We start from the raw sequence: 18,927 nt of genomic DNA on the forward strand, positions 1-18,927 counted from the left end.
CTGTACACCGCCAGATTCTAGGGAGGACACAGGGGGCACGTACCCCAATATAGGGCACTAAGAGGCCGCTCCCAACCACTCTATATATTCAGGCCTGTCTATCTATCTATCATCTATATATCTTTATCTATTATCTATCTATCTATCATCTATCTATCAATCATCTATCTATTATCTATCATCTATCTATCTATTATCTATCTATCTATTATCTATTTACCTATCTCTCTATCTATCTATTATCTATCTATCTGTCTATCTGTCTATCTATCTATCTATCTATCATCTAGTATCCATCTAACATCTATTATCTATCTATTATCTATCTATCTATTATCTATCTACCTATTATCTATCATCTATCTATATGTCTATCTATTATCATCTATCTATCTATCTATCAATCTATTATCTATCTATCATTTATAACTCCCCCTTACTCCCATTCCAATCCCCCACATCCCTCATTGTTCTCACCACCACACCACATCCATTGTCTTCCCACTCCCATCATTGTCCTCTCCCCACTCCCATCATTGTCCTCTCCCCACTCCCATCATTTTCCTCTCCCCACTCCCATCATTGTCTTCTCCCCACTCCCATCATTGTCTACTCCCCACTCCCATCATTGTTTTCTCCCCACTCCCATCATTGTCTTCTCCCCACTCCCATCATTGTTTTCTCCCCACTCCCATCATTGTCTTCTCCCCACTCCCATCATTGTCTTCTCCCCACTCCCATCATTGTCATCTCCCCACTCCCATCATTGTCTTCTCCCCACTCCGATAATTGTCCTCTCCCCACTCCCATCATTGTCCTCTCCCCTCTCCCATCATTGTCTTCTCCCCACTCCCATCATTGTCTTCTCCCCACTCCCATCATTGTCCTCTCCCCACTCCCATCATTGTCCTCTCCCCACTCCCATCATTGTCCTCTCCCCACTCCCATCATTGTTCTCTCCCCACTCCCATCATTGTCTTCTCCCCACTCCCATCATTGTCTTCTCCCCACTCCCATCATTGTCCTCTCCCCTCTCCCATCATTGTCCTCTCCCCTCTCCCATCATTGTCTTCTCCCCTCTCCCATCATTGTCTTCTCCCCACTCCCATCATTGTCCTCTCCCCACTCCCATCATTGTCCTCTCCCCACTCCCATCATTGTCTTCTCCCCACTCCCATCATTGTCTTCTCCCCACTCCCATCATTGTATTCTCCCCACTCCCATCATTGTCCTCTCCCCACTCCCATCATTGTCCTCTCCCCACTCCCATCATTGTCCTCTCCCCACTCCCATCATTGTCCTCTCCCCACTCCCATCATTGTCCTCTCCCCACTCCCATCATTGTCTTCTCCCCACTCCGATAATTGTCCTCTCCCCACTCCCATCATTGTCCTCTCCCCTCTCCCATCATTGTCTTCTCCCCACTCTCACCATTGCTCTCTCCCCAGTGTTTTGGAAAAAAAACACAGTCACCTCTCCGTCCATTCCCCCACAACATCTTTTATTTCTTCGTCGCCATCTTTCTAAATGACATAGGTGCGCCGCCTACATGCTGACGTCATCAATTTGCATGCGCCTGTGTCACTGAGGAAGCACTTGGCAGGAAGCCGAGGACAGGATCCTGCAGCTCCGCTGCCATTTTCTCCTGTAGGCAGCGGAGCTGCAGGGATTGCTCCCTACCACAGCACAATATGAGGGCAATCTGGCCATGGGCTCCACGGAGTCTCCGGCTCGGAGCAACAGGCCAGATTGCCCACATTATTACCTCCCTGCAAGTTCCCCTCTCCACCTCCGGACCCCGATGCTGCTGCACCGGCTATATATCCGCCCCATGTATCTATCTATCTACTGTATCTATCTTTGTCTTTTCCAGCTCTTCCTATATTAACGCCTTGTGCCCACGATCTGGAACAAGCAGCGCTTTGGACACAGTGCATGTTTCAATGTGTCTGTAAAATCTAAAGACTGTCCGTGATTTTTTAGTAAGCTGTCAATAGAAAAATCAAAAGTCAACTTGAGAACTTTGGAGGGAAGGAACTCCCTCCATCCAGAGAAGCCTGGCTTCAGCTGACTACTAAGTCTCATTGGGGTCCGGTTGGTAGAGATTGCTAAATAAAGTGTGAGGGGACCCCCGGCTTGGGAAAAACGGACACTGCCGTCCTCCGGGAGTGGTGGTCATGACTGGATGTTACGTTTGGAGCGAGGGTCTATAGTGAGTTAGCAGTCAGAGGGTCCAAGATTTATTTTTACGGTTATGCAACTTTTTTTTTTAAATAATTCAAATACTTCCAGGAGGAATAATAGGGAACAACACAAACGTACGCAGGATTGTTATTTAATAGGAAATACAGATATTTACTAAAAACAGACACGTGAGAAGAGCCGACGTGGCTCCTTTGTGTACAGTGCTGGTATACAGATGGCAAGTAGATAGACATTACACAAGACTCCCTCTGAATTCAGGGATACTATATTTTTTATTTTGGGGGTAAACAGCAATCTATCAGGTTGAATTTTTACAGTCCCGTTCCATTGTATTTAGATAAGCAGTATTAATGATATCTAGTCTTTGAATTCAGGGGTATAAACCTTACACTCCTCACAGATCCCACAGCGGCGATGCAGCCTCCGTAAGCTCAGCACATTAGGAAATGACAGGTACAGGTTAATATTTAATCAACATTTCAGCATTAATTATTTATTATTCTGCAGATTATATTAATGAACTCTAGTAATTGAAGCAGTCGCTGAATTACACACAAGCGCCATATGACAGACTACAACCCCCAGGCTATACAGTTACACCGGGATAGGAAAGCACCGCCGGCTGTAGACCAAACAGCCCATAGATGGGGTCCATTTACATAACAATGTTGTAACTACAAGGGGATTCAAGGGTTTATTTTTCATTTTCTATAAATGCTCAAATTTTCTGGTGAAAGGTAAAGTGATGGCTTTTCCACAATTTTCTAAGTGGCTCTACTGCAGAGGAAGACCAAACATTATATGAAATTGTGATGGAATATCTATCTATGTAACCAAAAAAGAGGAAGGCAGCACTGCAAAAAGTTACATCTGAATTTTGTGGCTGATTAGTGGCATGATGTGACTGCTCACCCGTGAATCCTTGAGACACTGAGCTGCAGCGCCGAGCAGTGACCTCAATAAGATGAGCGGAGTTAATTGTCGAGAATTTTCTCACGAGTGCTGACTTCAGTGAGGTCACCGCAGTTCATCGACTATGAACTCCGCCCTCCTTATTAACGTCACCGCTCCGTGCTGTAGCTAAATTTTCAGGCTCAGCTCAGTGTTCTCCTGGATTCACAGCTGAGAAGTCGCATCATGCCACTGCCCAACCATGAAGTCCAGATGTAGCAGAGTTAGAGTGCATCGTGGGACATATGGATTATCGTCCGACAGGTGAGGAATATGGTGTTTTTGTTAATTTCTGAAAATAAATGGGTAAAAGAGGGTGGGTAGTTTTATTTCAAATAAAGGACATTATTTTGTCTGTGTCTTTTTTATTACAATCTGACTATGGGGTTCGTAATGGTGGCGTCTTATAGTAGTACTCTCATCAGGCGATGCCTGTGACTGTTGTTAACCTTTTCACCGTCGGTCACAGCTGCTAACTAACATGCTGTCATCTGTATGACAATGTGGGAATTGCAGCGCTCTGACCGGCGGTAACTTGAAAGGTTACCGCCAATCAGAGCCAGTGTTTCTATCGATGTCACACAGATGACAGCATGAGAAGCGCCGGATGTTCGAGGCCCCTATTCAATTGAATAGGGACCAGGCTCAGGTTCGAGTTCAATTACTATTTTGGTACCCAAACCGAACTTTTTAAAAATATTTGGCCGAACCCTCCGGACCGGAAAACATCTACGGGTTCGCCCATCACTAGTTGAGTTTGCATCCTAGGAAAAGCTGCATCAAATTCTTGTGTCAAAGAAAGAAATGAGAAAATACAGGAGGGCGCAGGAATGGTGGAGGTGTTCTGTATAATTGAAGTCGGGACATAATCCTGATCTCCTGAGACAGCGGGACAGTCCTGCTTGATCTGTGATGTTTGATTGGGTCGTAGGCGTTGTGCTCATTCTTTACTGTGACATTATAAAATCTAGTGCAAGTAGAACAGAATCTGACTGGCTACTACGGGCGGTATGTCCCGTTACCTGTTCTTCCTAATCCGGCCTGAGTCTGTATAGTGTAAGAAGCTGCAGTCTCATACATTGCCATATTAAACCGTATGTTATGTGATTCATTCTTGTGTGTTTTTCCTTTTTGTCAGTATGCGGGTAAATGGGAATATAATTTTGAGGTAAGACATTTTTGTAATATTGCTAAATCTAGATTAGTATAAACCATTGTATTTCTGTACAGCATGCATGACTAAACCTCCGACTGCCACCGTGTCCTATAACCATAGATATTAACCTGGCAGCAACAAGCAACTCAACAATTTTACCCATCTCCAACATTGTGTGAAAATGCAAAAATATAACTCAGAAAAAAAATCCATAAATCAGAGAAACATATAAAACCCAGTGCAAAAGCAACAGATGGAACAGCAAATCCAGTACTTTTGGAGAGGAACCGGTCGAGTTACCCAGCATTCTTTTCTTATTTAAATGCTTGTATTTTTGGCTAAAAATCATTTTTGTAGTTGGGTTGCATTAAAAATGTTGCACCGTTTGTCTTCTACAGCCTCTGTGTTGCACTGTATAATGCTGGCTGCAGAATAGGTCAACTAAGAATCAGTCAGTGAGCTCATTCTGCTGGTCAGTTTGTAACTCTTATCTATGCTTTTTTGTGCTCTTCTAAGCTGATTTTTGATAACAGACCAAATCAAAGTTGAAGGTGCACGGAAACAAAGAACCTGTAAAATTCAAAGGTTCCAGAATTTTTAAGGAAACCCAATTGTCAAAAATTATTCTTAGCTCTAAATATTGTGAATTAGCTGTGAATTTTTCTATCATGAAAGAAATGCCTACATTTCTGTATAAAACTCTTTATGTTTCTGAAGCCTATAAATAAAGAAATGCTCCAGCTAATTCCTGGAGATTATTAGAAATCATCCAGCTGTACATTTGTTCTGTTCTCACTGGACCCAGAAACTTCTCTTTCTTAAAATCCCATCCACTAAGCTGTAACATCTGGACACTACAGAAGTACGCATCGTCCAACCCACAGCGTTTACTGATCGTCTTCACATACCCTAAAAGTCCAATCTGTGAAAATACAATATAGTTTAACCCAAATGGGTAATGTCATAAAAGAAAAAGTCTTTGCAACTCCCACAAAAAATACAATAAAAGGCATCAGAAACAGCATGGACACCATTAAAAACAAGACCTCAGCACTAAAAAGACCCCCCAAGCCCTCTTACACCTCTTTCACATGTCAGTGTCTCCGGTACATGTGGTGACAGTTTCCACACGTACCGGAGACACTTACACATATAGACCCATTATAATCTATGGGTCTGCGCACATGTACATTTACTCACATGGACCATGTGCCCTTGTGCAAAATACGAAAACATGTCCGTTTTTTTCCGGCAGCACAGTCCCCGAAGCATCTTGCACACGAGCACACTAATGACACTCGGATGACATCTGTGTGTCATCAGGAGGACACGTACCGGTGCCTGGGAAAAGCAGTACAGTTAGCACTGTTCCTAGCAGCTCTCATCATTGTCGCCTAGTCTCCCGGGTCAGCCCAACACCGCGCAGAGCAATTGGAATTTGCCAGTGAGCAGCAAGGTTGGCAGATTCGACATTAGCGCTCTGTGATCTTCATGGATGAGAGCAGGTTCACACTGAGCATATGTGACAGAGTGTGGAGCCGCCATGGAGAATGTTCTGCTGCCTGCAACATCCTCCAGCATGACCGCCGGTTTGGCAGTGGGTCAGTAATGGTATGGAGAAGCATTTCTTTAGAGGGCCGGGCAGCCTTTCATGTGATAGCCAGAGGTACCCTGACTTCCATTAGGTACCGAGATGAGATCCTCAGATGCAGTGGGCCCTAGGTTCCTTCTGATGCAGGACAATGCTAGGCCTCATGTGGCTGAAGTGTGTCAGCAGTTTCTGCATGATGAAGGAAGTGATGCTATGGACTGGCCCGCCTGTTACCCAGACCTGATTCCAATCAAGCACATATTGGACATCATGTCTCGTTCCATCCTCCAACGCTATGTTGCACCACAGACTCTCCAGGAGTTGACTGATGCTTTAATCCAGGTCTGTGAGGAGATCCCTCAGGAGAACATCCGCCTCCTCATCAGGAGCATGCCCAAGCGTTGTACAGTAGGGAGGTCATACAGGCACGTGGAGGCTACACACACTACTGAGCATCATTTCCTAGCCTTGGGGCATTTCCACTGAAGTTGGATCAGCCTGTAATTTGATTTTCCACTTTGATTTTGAGTATCATTCCAAATCCAGACGTCCATGGGATATTAGTTTTGATTTACATTGATCATTTTCATGTTTTATTGTTCTCAATACATTCCACTATGTAATGAATAAAGATTTGCAACTGGAATATTTCATTCAGTGATATCTAGGATGTGGTATTTCAGTGTTCCTTTTATTTTTTTGAGCAGTATATATATATATATATATATATATATATATATACAGAGAGAGAGGGAGTGCTTCAAGAGCTAAGATAAACTCTAGATAATATTGATGGGGTCCTTTTTGTCTTTTTCTTTGGTATAGAGCTTCAGGTGATATCATTCGTATTATCTTTTTAAAGAGCTGGAAATACAGTCGCACATACATTTTATTTCGAATCTGACACTGTTTCATCCTTGGCACCTCATCTCCTCAGACGTACGGTATTATAGAAATAATGGCCTTTTCATTTAGTGCTACTTTTTATACTTTATACCAATGGGCATTTCTTACCGGATCCTCTGGGGCGTGAATTTAAGCTGCTCTGCATAATTATCCTGTGAGCCATCCCTAGTTACAAACTAGCACTAAGTAAAAATGTCCATATCTCTGGAACCGTATGGCAGATTTAAAAACAAAAAAAAATAGAATACTCAGGGGAGCTCCGAAAAAGAGGATAATCCATGACTATGTCTAAGGTTTTTTTTTACAATCCACCATTGTTTATAACTTACCCCGACTGCCATGCACTTTGTAGACCCCAGGCTTACATGTGATGTCATCAGTGATCATTAGTATTCTTCTATTGTGTCTGATACAGTACACAGAAAGCATAGGATGCGCAGAGCATGGCTTTCACACTTGGGCCCTGGGGGGGGCCCAAATAAACCTCACAACACGAGAAAACACTAGTATTATAAATTACTCTTGATAGTTGGGGAGGTATAAAAACTTCATACCATGCATCAGATGGAAAGGGTCACAATCCATCATCCACCGGGTTCATTATTGACAGTAAAATAACCAAAGAAAATCAGTCTGGTGATTTGAATATCAATTTAAGACTTGTCTCACCTTATTCCTGGAAAGGGAGGAGGGATCATTAATTTAAATACATTTCCCTTCCATTTTTAATTACAATGCCCATGTATAAATGGATAAAAATACTAATTACATATTATTGCCTCCAACACGTCTTAATATGTTTATACTTAAAAAAACATTCCGAAAAGACATCAACAATCCACAATATATTTGTTGTGATCTTTCCTCTATTTGAGCCTTGTACGTCTTTGCCTCCAACTTTCTGCGTTACATCTACTGTACTATGTGTTGGTGAACATTACTTTCACTATATCATTTATTATTCATGAGTTTTTTGCTTTGACTTGTCTCTTTCTGTTGCACAGACCCATTCATTTCTCCATATCATAACCCAATCATGTTTGACTTTAAGCCAAATAGAGGATGGCACATTTGGCCCTACTGTGGAATACTGTAACGGCAACAGCCGGCAAGCCTGGATAATGAGGAATTATACCAGACTGGAGGTTATTAGAAATGTTTTTTACAGTCCCACTGATTACTTTCTATGAAAGTTTTATGAGGTTGGTATAATATATTGACGATAATATAATGCATCCCTTAAGACATCCCTGAGTTTGAACTGTGGATCTGCAAATAACTCAAAAATGCAAAATCAATAAATTGCTCTAGCGAAGATATTGTACATATTTTATTAATTCATTTTTCATTCTCATTTTTTTTACCAACATGGGAATTTTTGTAACTCTCAGATAAATCAGTTCAATTTAATCCAAATTTTTACTCTTCTACCCCAATGACAAAACTACTCCTGCTGATATCTTCGGGGACGTAATGTTGATGTTCACATCAGAATTGCTCAGCTGATGTATACATTTCATTTTGGAACCAAATGATGTACTCTATCACAAAACTGGCTGGCAGGAGATGAACATCATAAGTGTTTTTGTTAAGGGGAATCTATCACCTATTTTTTTCGACTATATGATGCGGCCACCGCCATCAGGGGCTTATCTACAGCGTTCTGTAATGCTGTAGATAAGCCCCAGATGTAACCTGAAAGAGAAGGAAAACAAGTTATATTATACTCACCCAGGGGCGGTCCGGGTCCGATGGTTGTCGTGGTCAAGTCCGGCACCTCCCATCTTCTAGCGATGACGTCCTCTTCTTTGCTTCCTGTCGCGGCTCCGGCGCAGGCGCACTGCTCTGCTCTGTTGAGGGCAGAGCAGAATACTCCAGTGCGCTGGACTTCTCTGACCTTTCCCGGCGCCTGCGCACTGCAGTACTCTGCTATGCCCTCAACAGTGAAGAAGAGGACGTCATTGCTAGAAGATGGGAGGTGCCGGACCGGACCACGACAACCATCGGACCCGGACCAGACCAGACCGCCCCTGGGTGAGTATAATATAACTCATTTTTCTTCTCTTTCAGGTTACATCGGGGGCTTATCTACAGCATTACAGAATTCTGTAGATAAGCCCCTGATGGTGGTGGCCGCAGCTTATAGTTGAAAAAATAGGTCACAGATTCCCTTTAAGACTGGGATAAGAAAACACATTTTTTAAGGCAACTTGGAATTTTAGAAATACTAGAGACAAAGTCATTTATCAACTAGATGAGCAGAAAGTCTACCGTTCATGGAATTTATTTAGTAAAATATATATATATACCAGTAGTGACACTCTGCATTGGAGATAGATACGCAGAAAAAAATATCCCCTGATGAAGCTTGAGGTGAAACGCGAGTTGGCTGCGTTTCAGTTATGTGAGCCACTGCCACTATGTTTTTACTCTATGTTCTTTATAAGTCTTCCCCACTTCTATAGTTTTTTTTAATATATTCCTTTATGCATTGCAAACTTTGGTCTCTTGAATATTCTGAGAAACCATCTCCAATACAATGTGTCACTTGTATTCATATATTTTTTGCTAAATAAATTCCAAGCAAGGGAGGTTATCTTCTTATCTAGTGTATTCTTTTAATCATGTATCAATAAATGGTATTTGTATTCATCTTTATACTGAGTTCTGCACATTGTTTGTATAGGACTTGGGAATTTTAATTTTTGTAAAATCATTTTTTTTTCACCTTTGGGGAAAAAAAACAGCAAAGTTTGGAAATTGTCTTTCTGGAACATCTTTGAGTACATAAAAGCAGTGATTTCCTTAGCCATTTTTAGTAGCTTATGTAAGTTCCTATTAGCAAAAGGCAGTTTTGATAAATTTCCAAGTAGCATGATCCAGGAATGGTTCACAGTTTCGAGGCCTGAAGATCCTTTAGACACATCCATAGTCACCTAAGTATATCAGTTCCTGTCTGCATGTCTCATGGCTCATGTCTGTCATCAGAATGTTACTTATCACTATCTAGACTGATCGTGAAGAGAGATCGTCAAAACCACCACAATCAGCACATTTTCTATAGCCCTTGATGGTTTCACAGCTGATAAAGGCCGACTGCCTATAAGCAGACTCTTTTGCTTGTGTATTTAATATAATATTCCGCTAACTCTACAAAATTCTTCATGGGAGCATTGCATGTCACTTTATACGATTCCCTGCTAATATTTCTATGACAGCCTTCGCCTTCATTTATTATGCTCTGGACACTAATAACAGCAAGTGGGACACTTTCGTTTCAGACAGGTTTAATTTGAACAGAACCAAATCTGGTAAAAATGAAATTCGGGATCGTTACTTGTCTCTAATCCCAGACCTACAAATAGGAAGCCTCTTTTGGTGAGGTTTTGCGGCAATGTGTTGGTAAACTTACTTGCACGAGAAGTCTTCCCTTTATCCAGGAGCCACCCAGACGTGCAAGGAGAATTGGCATGTATCGTTTCAGCAGGGTTCCAACATGTCCCTGGAGTACCTTAGACTTAAGGTGGCCAAACATATGAGCTAGATGTCACCACCGGTATGTTTTTCCGGCCAACAGCAATCTCTCCCAAGTCCCCCATATATATGAGCGCTAAACTCAACTGAGAATTCTCATTTGCAAAGGGGATAGGGGAAAAAGCTGCCGCCAGACACCTCCAGTAACAACTTATCTCCATGAAAAACAAATGAAACATTGAAAATCCAACTGCATGATGGTTCTTTCCCCTGACAGCACCTATTGGATGAGAGTTTGGAGGTTCCCATGCACACCAGATAGTTGGCCACAGTTCTGCAGAGAATGGTGCATTCAGCTAACTTTCATCAGAAGTGTGTGGGAAGAATTTATCTTATTCTAGTCAGAATATCCTCTTTTTGTTGCTATCATTGTAAACTCGGGACAAAAAAAATCATCAAGAACTTTGTAGGGTTGAGCAAATTGAGTCTCAGGACCTTGGCCCATTGACAATATCAGTAGCCCAAGAGCCCATGCGAATTGCCTCTTACCTGCCAGAATTCTCGGTGCCTTTCTGATTTCTAGGCCTGATGTAATGAATTCAATGTAGCATGATACACATATGATGTCATGCTGAGCCTACTATTCAGAAGACTGTGAAAAATGAGGATGAATGAACTCATGGAGATCAACATCCAACACTGCGGAGACACCATCACATGTTTCTCAACGCAGTGATTCTAGAGCACTGCCCCCATCTCTTATGGGAAATATGTAAAAACATGCAAAACACAAGCCGCGGAGACACCATCACATGTTTCTCAACGCAAGCAATGACTAGCCAGATGGATACCATGTTTTGGCATAGGTGGTTTCCTTCATTGGAGACTGCCCTTCCCGTGGTTGTTCCTTCCCGGGGAAAGACCTGGCTAGTCATTGCTTGCGTTGAGAAACATGTGATGGTGTCTCCGCGGCTTGTGTTTTGCATGTTTTTACTATTCAGAAGAGACCCTGAGGATGCCAGAAATTAGGAGAGCGTTTGCAGAGCTCCTGCCCGGTGGCCAAGGACCTTGTAGCAACTGGACCATGGTTTTGAGAATAAATTCTCTCATCTCTAGTTATTTGTAGTTCATTGTATAAGAAAAAATACCAAAGTTTCATCCAAATGAGATGTCTTCATCTGAATCTTTGGGTGCCATTGTTATTTTAAATTCTGAGCCCATCAAAAGATTTTTCCATTGAGCCAATAGAGCTACTCTTGGCAGCCAACCCTAAGTGCTTGCAACCCAGTTGTTCTAACTCCTGAATGGTGGATTGTACACCTAGATGGTATAGATAAAGATCCTTCCCTTAAACAGTTGATGGCCTTGCTCCACAAACTGTGCAAAATGAGAAAAGCTTACAGAAATTTTTCTTAAAACAATTTAGTTGTTGACAGGCCTTTTAGATAGTACTCCAATACTACAATTTAGGAAATGTGCTCTTGTATCATTTCATTACTGGACGCAATAAGAGAAGTCTGGCACTGCTCTGCCTCATAGAACTCAAGTCCACACTCAAGTGCTTCTGGACCCACTGTAGTTTTATAGGTGATGCTCAGTCAGTGGCACTGAACAAGACTATAAATCCATGTATTATCAGTGATCAGAAAGCCACTACACTCACCAAAACATTAGAAAAATGTACCGCATTTCATTTAATCAGCAGCATAAGAACATGGTAGAAAAGCCTATGGCCATTTCGCATTCAAGACCCTGAAGAAGCGTTGTACTATGCGAAACAGCTGTAGTTTTTTTTTTTACCATGTTCTTATGCTGCTTATCATTTACAATTAAACAAAGCTCAATCACAATCTATGGGAGCTGCTATGGTTGTCGTCATATTACACTTTTGAAAAAAATATACTATGTTCGATTTTAGTAAAAAAAAAAAAAATTAAAGGGAATGCAGGCTATATGATTGAATTACTGTATATTTTCCAGGGATATATTCTATGTCTTGTGAAGCTCATGCTTGTATTTATCAGGTTTTCACATAGTAATATTGCTGAAAAATGAATTTGTCCCATTTGCTGATATGTGGGCTTGTCATTTTGGAGAACGGTGAGGCCTCATTCACACATCTGTGATAAAATATGTACCGGTGTCATCAGTGTTTTAGATCAGTGTACGATCCATGTCTGTTTTTACTATTAGTGTCATCAGTGTTTTTTTTTTTTTTACTGGTGGATGAATAAATTGCAAAGCTTCTCCATTACTTTTCATGGTTAAATACGGAAACCACGCGGACTGTACAATGAAGCCGTCCGTGTGCTGTACGTATTTCTCACGGACCCATAGACTTGTATTAGCCCTTTTTTTCTGTTATACCAGAGAAAAATGGACAGGTCTCCGTGAGTTTTTCACAGACACATGCCCCTTGTAAGAACATGGACCTGTGAATAACACAATAGACTACAGTGGGTATGTTTTCGATCTGTGAAAAAAACATAGACGTGCAACACGGATGTGTGAATGAGGCCTTAGTATGTCATTTCTGCTTTTCCAAATCCGGCATTGGTTTCTTGCGACTCTCCATTCCTGAGATATGACCCTCTCTTCACAGTAAATACAGCTAGTCTTTTTAGCCAAGTGGGTGTGGTCTTCAAGAAGACAACCAAAGAGTAGAGTTGAAGCGTCCACCAGCTTGGCTTAAAAAAACTAGATTTTCATACAGGTCAGGAACAAAATAAAAATAACACCGGATTCAAGAGAACGGCGGCATTTTCACCAGGTAAAAAAAATGTATATTTATGGCAAATGAAAGGTCCTTTAAGTGAGTATATTTAGATTTTGGGATAAATTGGTTAATTGATTTGCAAATTGAACATACGGTATGTTGTTTTTTGCAATAGACAATTAAAGTGAACCTATCAGCAGGATTGTGCACAGTAACCTACAGACAGTGTCAGGTCAGCGATGTTATACTGATTACAATGATACCTTGGTTGATGAAATCTGTCTTGTGGCTGTTTCTTAATCTTTATTTGCAGTTATGTGTTAATGATATGCTCGTGCCATAAGGCAGGGCTGGGGTATGTGGTGCACTGATTAGCTATTCATAATGCAGACTGCTGACAGGTCACTGCTCCCTCACCGACCCGCCCCCTAGTTTGCATAATGAATACCATCACATACTGAATAAAAAAAAATACGCTTCTGCAAGCAGGTGCCGGCTGTGGCACCTGCGCTGCAGCATAATAGCAGGTTTACTGTGCACGTAATCCCTTTTGCAGATTTACTTGAGCGAGGAAAAAAAATTAAAAAAGTGATTTTGAACATTGCACCCGGGGCGCCTGCGCAGTAGTAGCTATCGGTTTGTACAGAGATCTGATAGCTGCTGTTGCGCAGGTGACGTTGGCTCCTTCTTGCTGAAGAAGAAAAGAAATGTCCTCTTCCAAGATGTCGCCGCCCATGCCTGCGCAGTAGAAGCTCTCGGATATCGCTAACAGCTGCTATTGTGCATGCGCGAGCGGCGCTATCTTGGTGGATGACATTTTTTTTTCAGTAAGATGGCGGCGCCTGCCCAACAGCGGCTGTCGGCTCTCTGTACAAACCGAAAGCTGCTACTGTGCTGGTGCCCTGGGCACCATTTTCAAAATGACTTTTTTTTTTCCTTGCTCAAGTAAATCTGCAAAAGGGATTAAGTGCACAGTAAACATGTGATTATGCTGCAGCACAGGTGCCACAGCCGGCAGCTGCCTGCAGAAGCGTGTTTTTTTTATTCAGTGTGTGATGGTATTCATTATGCAAACTAGGGGGCGGGTCAGTGAGGGATCAGTGACCTGTCAGCAGTCTGCATTATGAATAGCTAATCAGAGCAGGACATACCCCAGCCCCGCCTTAGGACATGAGCATATCGTTAACACAAAACTGCAAATAAAGATTAAGGACCAGCCACAAGACAGATTTAATCAACCAAGGTATCATTGTAATCAGTATAACGGCGCCGACCTGACACTGTGTGTAGGTTAGAAGAACCCACAAATAGCTTGTTCATGTATAAAGATGAGCGAACATGTTCGGAAACGATTGCCGAATCCGAATTTGCCATATTTGGGCCATATTGCTGCCCTATTCATGTTTAACAATCGTTTCCAAACATATTTGCTCATTTCTACACCCATTGACTCCAATGGCGTTCGGCCAAAACAATATTCGCCGACGATTGTAATTTGAACCGAATATTGAAGAATTAGCTCAACTCTATTTATGTATACCCCTCTAGAAAAAAGTCAGAAAATTGAAAGATCGATATATTGATTCACATGAAACAGTTAGATGGAAGATTTTGAGATTAATTGACAGTATTAAAATGTCTACTATTCTGGCGCTTTTTCTGACTTGCTTTGTTCTTGAGTTTGCTGCATTTAATCTCATGTAATATTTAACAGGCATCTGTTGCTTTTTTTTTCTCTGCAGCATTTTGTCCTGAGACATATAAACAGCAACCAGTGCTTGGACGAGCCGACAGATGACGATAAAATGGTCCCCACCATGAAGGAGTGCAACGGAAGCAGATCCCAGCAGTGGCTGTTACGTAACATGACCTTGAATGCCTAAAACTCCGCTCTGGCTGATGAATTGGCCCACGATGCAAAGTCTAAGGACTTTAATTAGCAGCTACAAGAACACTTGAATGGAAAATGACACTTTCTTCGCTCTCACTGACATAAAATAATTAAAAAATCCTCTTTGAATCCATCCGGGAGGACAAAAATAGGACCTTTTCTAATTATTCTTCAGTTAACGATACCTGACTCTACATGCCCAGATGCAAATTGTGTCTGTTTGCCAGAGGAATAAGCAGGACACTCTGGAGGCTGTATATATCCAGACACCCCAGGATCCACGACATGTGTCCAGACACCCCAGGATCCACGACATGTGTCCAGACACCCCAGGATCCACGACATGTGTCCAGACACCCCAGGATCCACGACATGTGTCCAGACACCCCAGGATCCACGACATGTGTCCAGACACCCCAGGATCCACGACATGTGTCCCGACACCCCAGGATCCACGACATGTGTCACAGATACTAAACCAGAGAAGATTGGAAATATTGTAATGTAAAAGAATATTTTATTACTAAACATAGGACGGGAACTAAATCCAGATACGGGCAAGAGTGACCACAAACAAGAGTGATGTCTTCATCAGTCCGAGCTCCATTGTGCCGGAGGGCTTTTTAGAAAAATGTTAAGAAATGATCGAGCTTATGTATAGAGAAGATCTTGTACGCGATGTCTTGTAATTTCCAAGTCCTCGATTCTAAAGTCAATTTAAAAAGTTGCTGCTCCTTAAAATTGGTCTAGGATATGCTGCCGTGACATGGTATGTGCCACAGGTGATGTGTACAGGGTTGACAACAAGCCCATGCACCACCGACCCAGCTGATATTAACACCGGTAGTGACAGGCTCCTACTTTCCTAGGCACAACCAGCCCTAGGAACGTCAACAATCAGAAGTGGGTTAAAGGGGTATTCCATGGTCAACCAAAAATTTGGCTAAAAGCTGCATATGGCATAAAAGAATCATCCCGTAATGCCTTAAGGATGCAGCCAATTTTAGTTTTTGCACTTTCATTTTTTACTCCCTTTCTTCGAAGAGCCATAACTTTATTTTAAATTTTTCCATCAAGATGGCCATACAAGGTTTTTTTTTTTTTCAGGATGATTAGTAGTTTTGAATGACACCATTTATTTTACCATACAATGTACTGAAAAATCCAGAACGAAAATTCTAAATTAAGTGAAAAGGTTAAAAAAAAAGTGCAATTCCCCTTTGTATTGTAGGTGTCATTTTCAATGTTCATTGTCTGGTAAAAATGACCCTATGTCAATTCCAAAATTTGTATATATTTTTTTTAATTATGTTAGCGGCTTAGAAAAGTTCTGTGCTTTGAAAAAGAAAATTTGTGTTGTGTCGCCTTCTTCTGAGACTCATCACTTTTTTATTTTCCCTGGCGAAGTCTTTTTTTTTTAAGACTTGCACGCTGAGCTGACATTTTTTTTTTATATATGAAGTTTTGATTGCTTTTTTTTTTAATGTTTAAGAGGAGGGGAGAGGATTATTTATTTATTTATTTTTTTTTTACGCCATTTACCTGACAGGTCATATTATTTAAAATATTGCCCTGTCAGACTTTTATGGTCGGACAATACCAAAAATGTTTTTTTTTTTTTAATCTTTAATTTCTCTAATTGTAAATTGGGGATGAGTCAAACTATATATTTATTTTTTTAGATTTTTATAACTTATTTTTTTAACTAGTGAACTTGATTGAGCGCTTGTACTGTATACTGACGAACTTCTATGAATCTGTAGCTCAGCTTCACAAGAGTACCAATATGGCAAGGACGCCTTCAGTAAACTCCTTTTTTTATGGCATTTACAGCTTTTAGCCAATTTTTCATTGATCCAGGAGAACCCTTTTAAGGCCATGTTCCCACATTCCGTATTTGGTCAGTGTTTTGCATCAGTTTTTAAAGCCAAATCCAGGAGTGGGTGAAAAATACAGAAGAGGTGACGTGTCTCTATTGTACTTTTCCTCTGAATGTTCTACTCCTGGTTTTGGCTTACAAATACTGACGTAAAATACTGACCAAATACTGAACGTGTGAACATAGCCTGAGAGTAAAAGTAGCCCCACAGGGGCAGGACAGCAGAGAAAGGACAGAGTCACACTGCCGTATTTTTTTGTCTGAGAATCAGATTGTAAAACTCGCACTGGCCGTCACCTCTCCTGACCTGAGCTTGACAGCTGCATAGTAATCCATCATGCTGTCATGCTCAGGTCAGGAGAGGTGATGGCCAGTCCGTGCAGTGCGATGCGATTATCGCAGGAGAATTACACCAGTGTGACTCTGCCCAAACAGAGAAACCTGCATAGGCAGAAAGGAAAAATAAAGAATTTATTCAGATTTTAATTCTCTACTACTTACAGTCATTTTTGTGCAAGCCATGATAATACATGAATATAGTCCCCATAGATTTTATCTCCTGGAGGTAAATATGGTATGAAATGGTGATCCATAGCTGTCAAAAATTTCTTCTTGAAAATTAAAACTTTATATATAAAAAAATCTTGAAAATAAATGAGAAATTTTCTCTAAAATGGCAAACTAAGCTCCACATGAAGCCAGAACTTCCCAAATCACACCCAATTATGGCAGCTATATTTCAAGGGTAAAAAGTCCTGAGATTAAACTAATCGATTTGATGTGAACCAAATTCATTATGAATTCTTTGAAATTTTTGTATTCGTTTCTCATGAATCCAGAAAAATGGCAGCCCTCACCCGTTAGCTCCCCGCCCGGTTCTCCACTCGATCCGTTTGGTCTCCTTTTGGATCTAGGAATATCTTCCACTGCTGACTGTTCAGTTTTGTGTGTCCCTTCCTACATGATTGTCTGAGACGTAGGGCTCATTCAGATGTCCGATTTTTCCACATAAAAAAATATAAAATTATCTCCATATTCTTCATTCTGATAGTCCATGAAAATCAGACAACACTCGAATGTTATCAAAGTGCGGTCTGATTTTTTTCATTGCTGATTAAGATCTGTCTGACCCTCTGTTCAAAAATTGGACATGTCTCTGTGATTTTCTGCGGAGCTCTCGGGAAAAGATCACAGACATGTGGATGGTTTCATGGACTATCACAGGTACGAGTGATTTTCGTCAAAAAAATGGGTAGCACTCGTACGTGAAAATCGATCATCTGAATGAGCCTTTAGACCAGGCCTAGCCAGTGTCAGAGGACATTCACAACTATAAGACAAGACTGAAGGGAATGAGCGGAGTACCGGGTGGAGAGCTGCAGTGACAGGACTGGTCAGGGCAGGATATCCATTATATTTTATTGTACTGTAATCAGTAACCCAATGAATCTGTCAATTTAAACTTATCTGCCCAAATTTAGGACAATTTTTCATCCCCAAAATGTAATTCTAGCTAGTTGCCAGCAGGTCACTTTGCCTATACTATGGTATTTCGATACCAAGCAGCGAGTAGAAGAGGAAAACTCTACCCTCTGCCGAATTACCTCTATACGACTGCTGAGCACGACCAAAACATATACACGGCAAAAACTGTCATGGCCGCCATCAATTAAACCAAAAATGTTGTAATACTTTGAGATAACTAAGGCAAGCTTTGCCATAATTTTGACTAATTTCCACCATTTCTCTCATACTGTGATCAGATTGATTCATGACCGTCCGACACTGTTAAAGATTTATCTATAGCGACAGTTCAGTGAGATCTAGAGTATAGTTTGGTCCCTGGAACTCGTCAGTCCATTCGATGTAATGTTCTGCTTTGCTTTTTCTGGACCAACAAGAATGTTTTGAATTAAACAAGGAAAATTAATTCTGCGTTTTCCACATTTCCTTACATTTTAATTGTGTCATTTATTACGAAAATATACACAAAAGGAGTAAGGCTTTGTGCTGCCAAACTGTCTGACCAATAACACTAGCTGTGTTGCTTACAGCAACCAATTAGAGCCTGGCTTTAATTTCTTAAACCGCTCTTGAAAAATCAAAACTGTACAGTGATTGGTTGTTTTTATAAGTAGTTCAACAGAAAGGGGGTCAA

The 18,927-nt window shown here is 41.2% G+C and overlaps 1 protein-coding gene across 3 annotated transcripts in view; it reads left to right on the plus strand.

The window, feature by feature from the left end:
• GALNT13 (polypeptide N-acetylgalactosaminyltransferase 13) overlaps positions 1 to 18,699 on the plus strand; it is a 317,796-nt gene extending 299,097 nt beyond the window's left edge. For 2 of the 3 annotated variants that reach the window (XM_073545639.1, XM_073545641.1), the window contains exon 11: positions 14,742 to 18,699. In XM_073545639.1, the coding sequence (XP_073401740.1) occupies positions 14,742 to 14,882 (141 nt within the window). In that variant the 3' untranslated portion in view covers positions 14,883 to 18,699. Of the gene's footprint in view, positions 1 to 4,294; positions 4,530 to 14,741 lie in introns of those variants that run through there. The other variant, XM_073545640.1, reaches the window with a different exon arrangement.
• The last annotated feature ends 228 nt before the right edge of the window (positions 18,700 to 18,927 follow it).

The sequence above is a fragment of the Dendrobates tinctorius genome, unplaced genomic scaffold, assembly GCF_039654945.1.
Source record: "Dendrobates tinctorius isolate UK_male_01 unplaced genomic scaffold, ASM3965494v1 ptg000143l, whole genome shotgun sequence".
In the NCBI taxonomy this organism is placed as follows: Eukaryota; Metazoa; Chordata; class Amphibia; order Anura; family Dendrobatidae; genus Dendrobates; species Dendrobates tinctorius.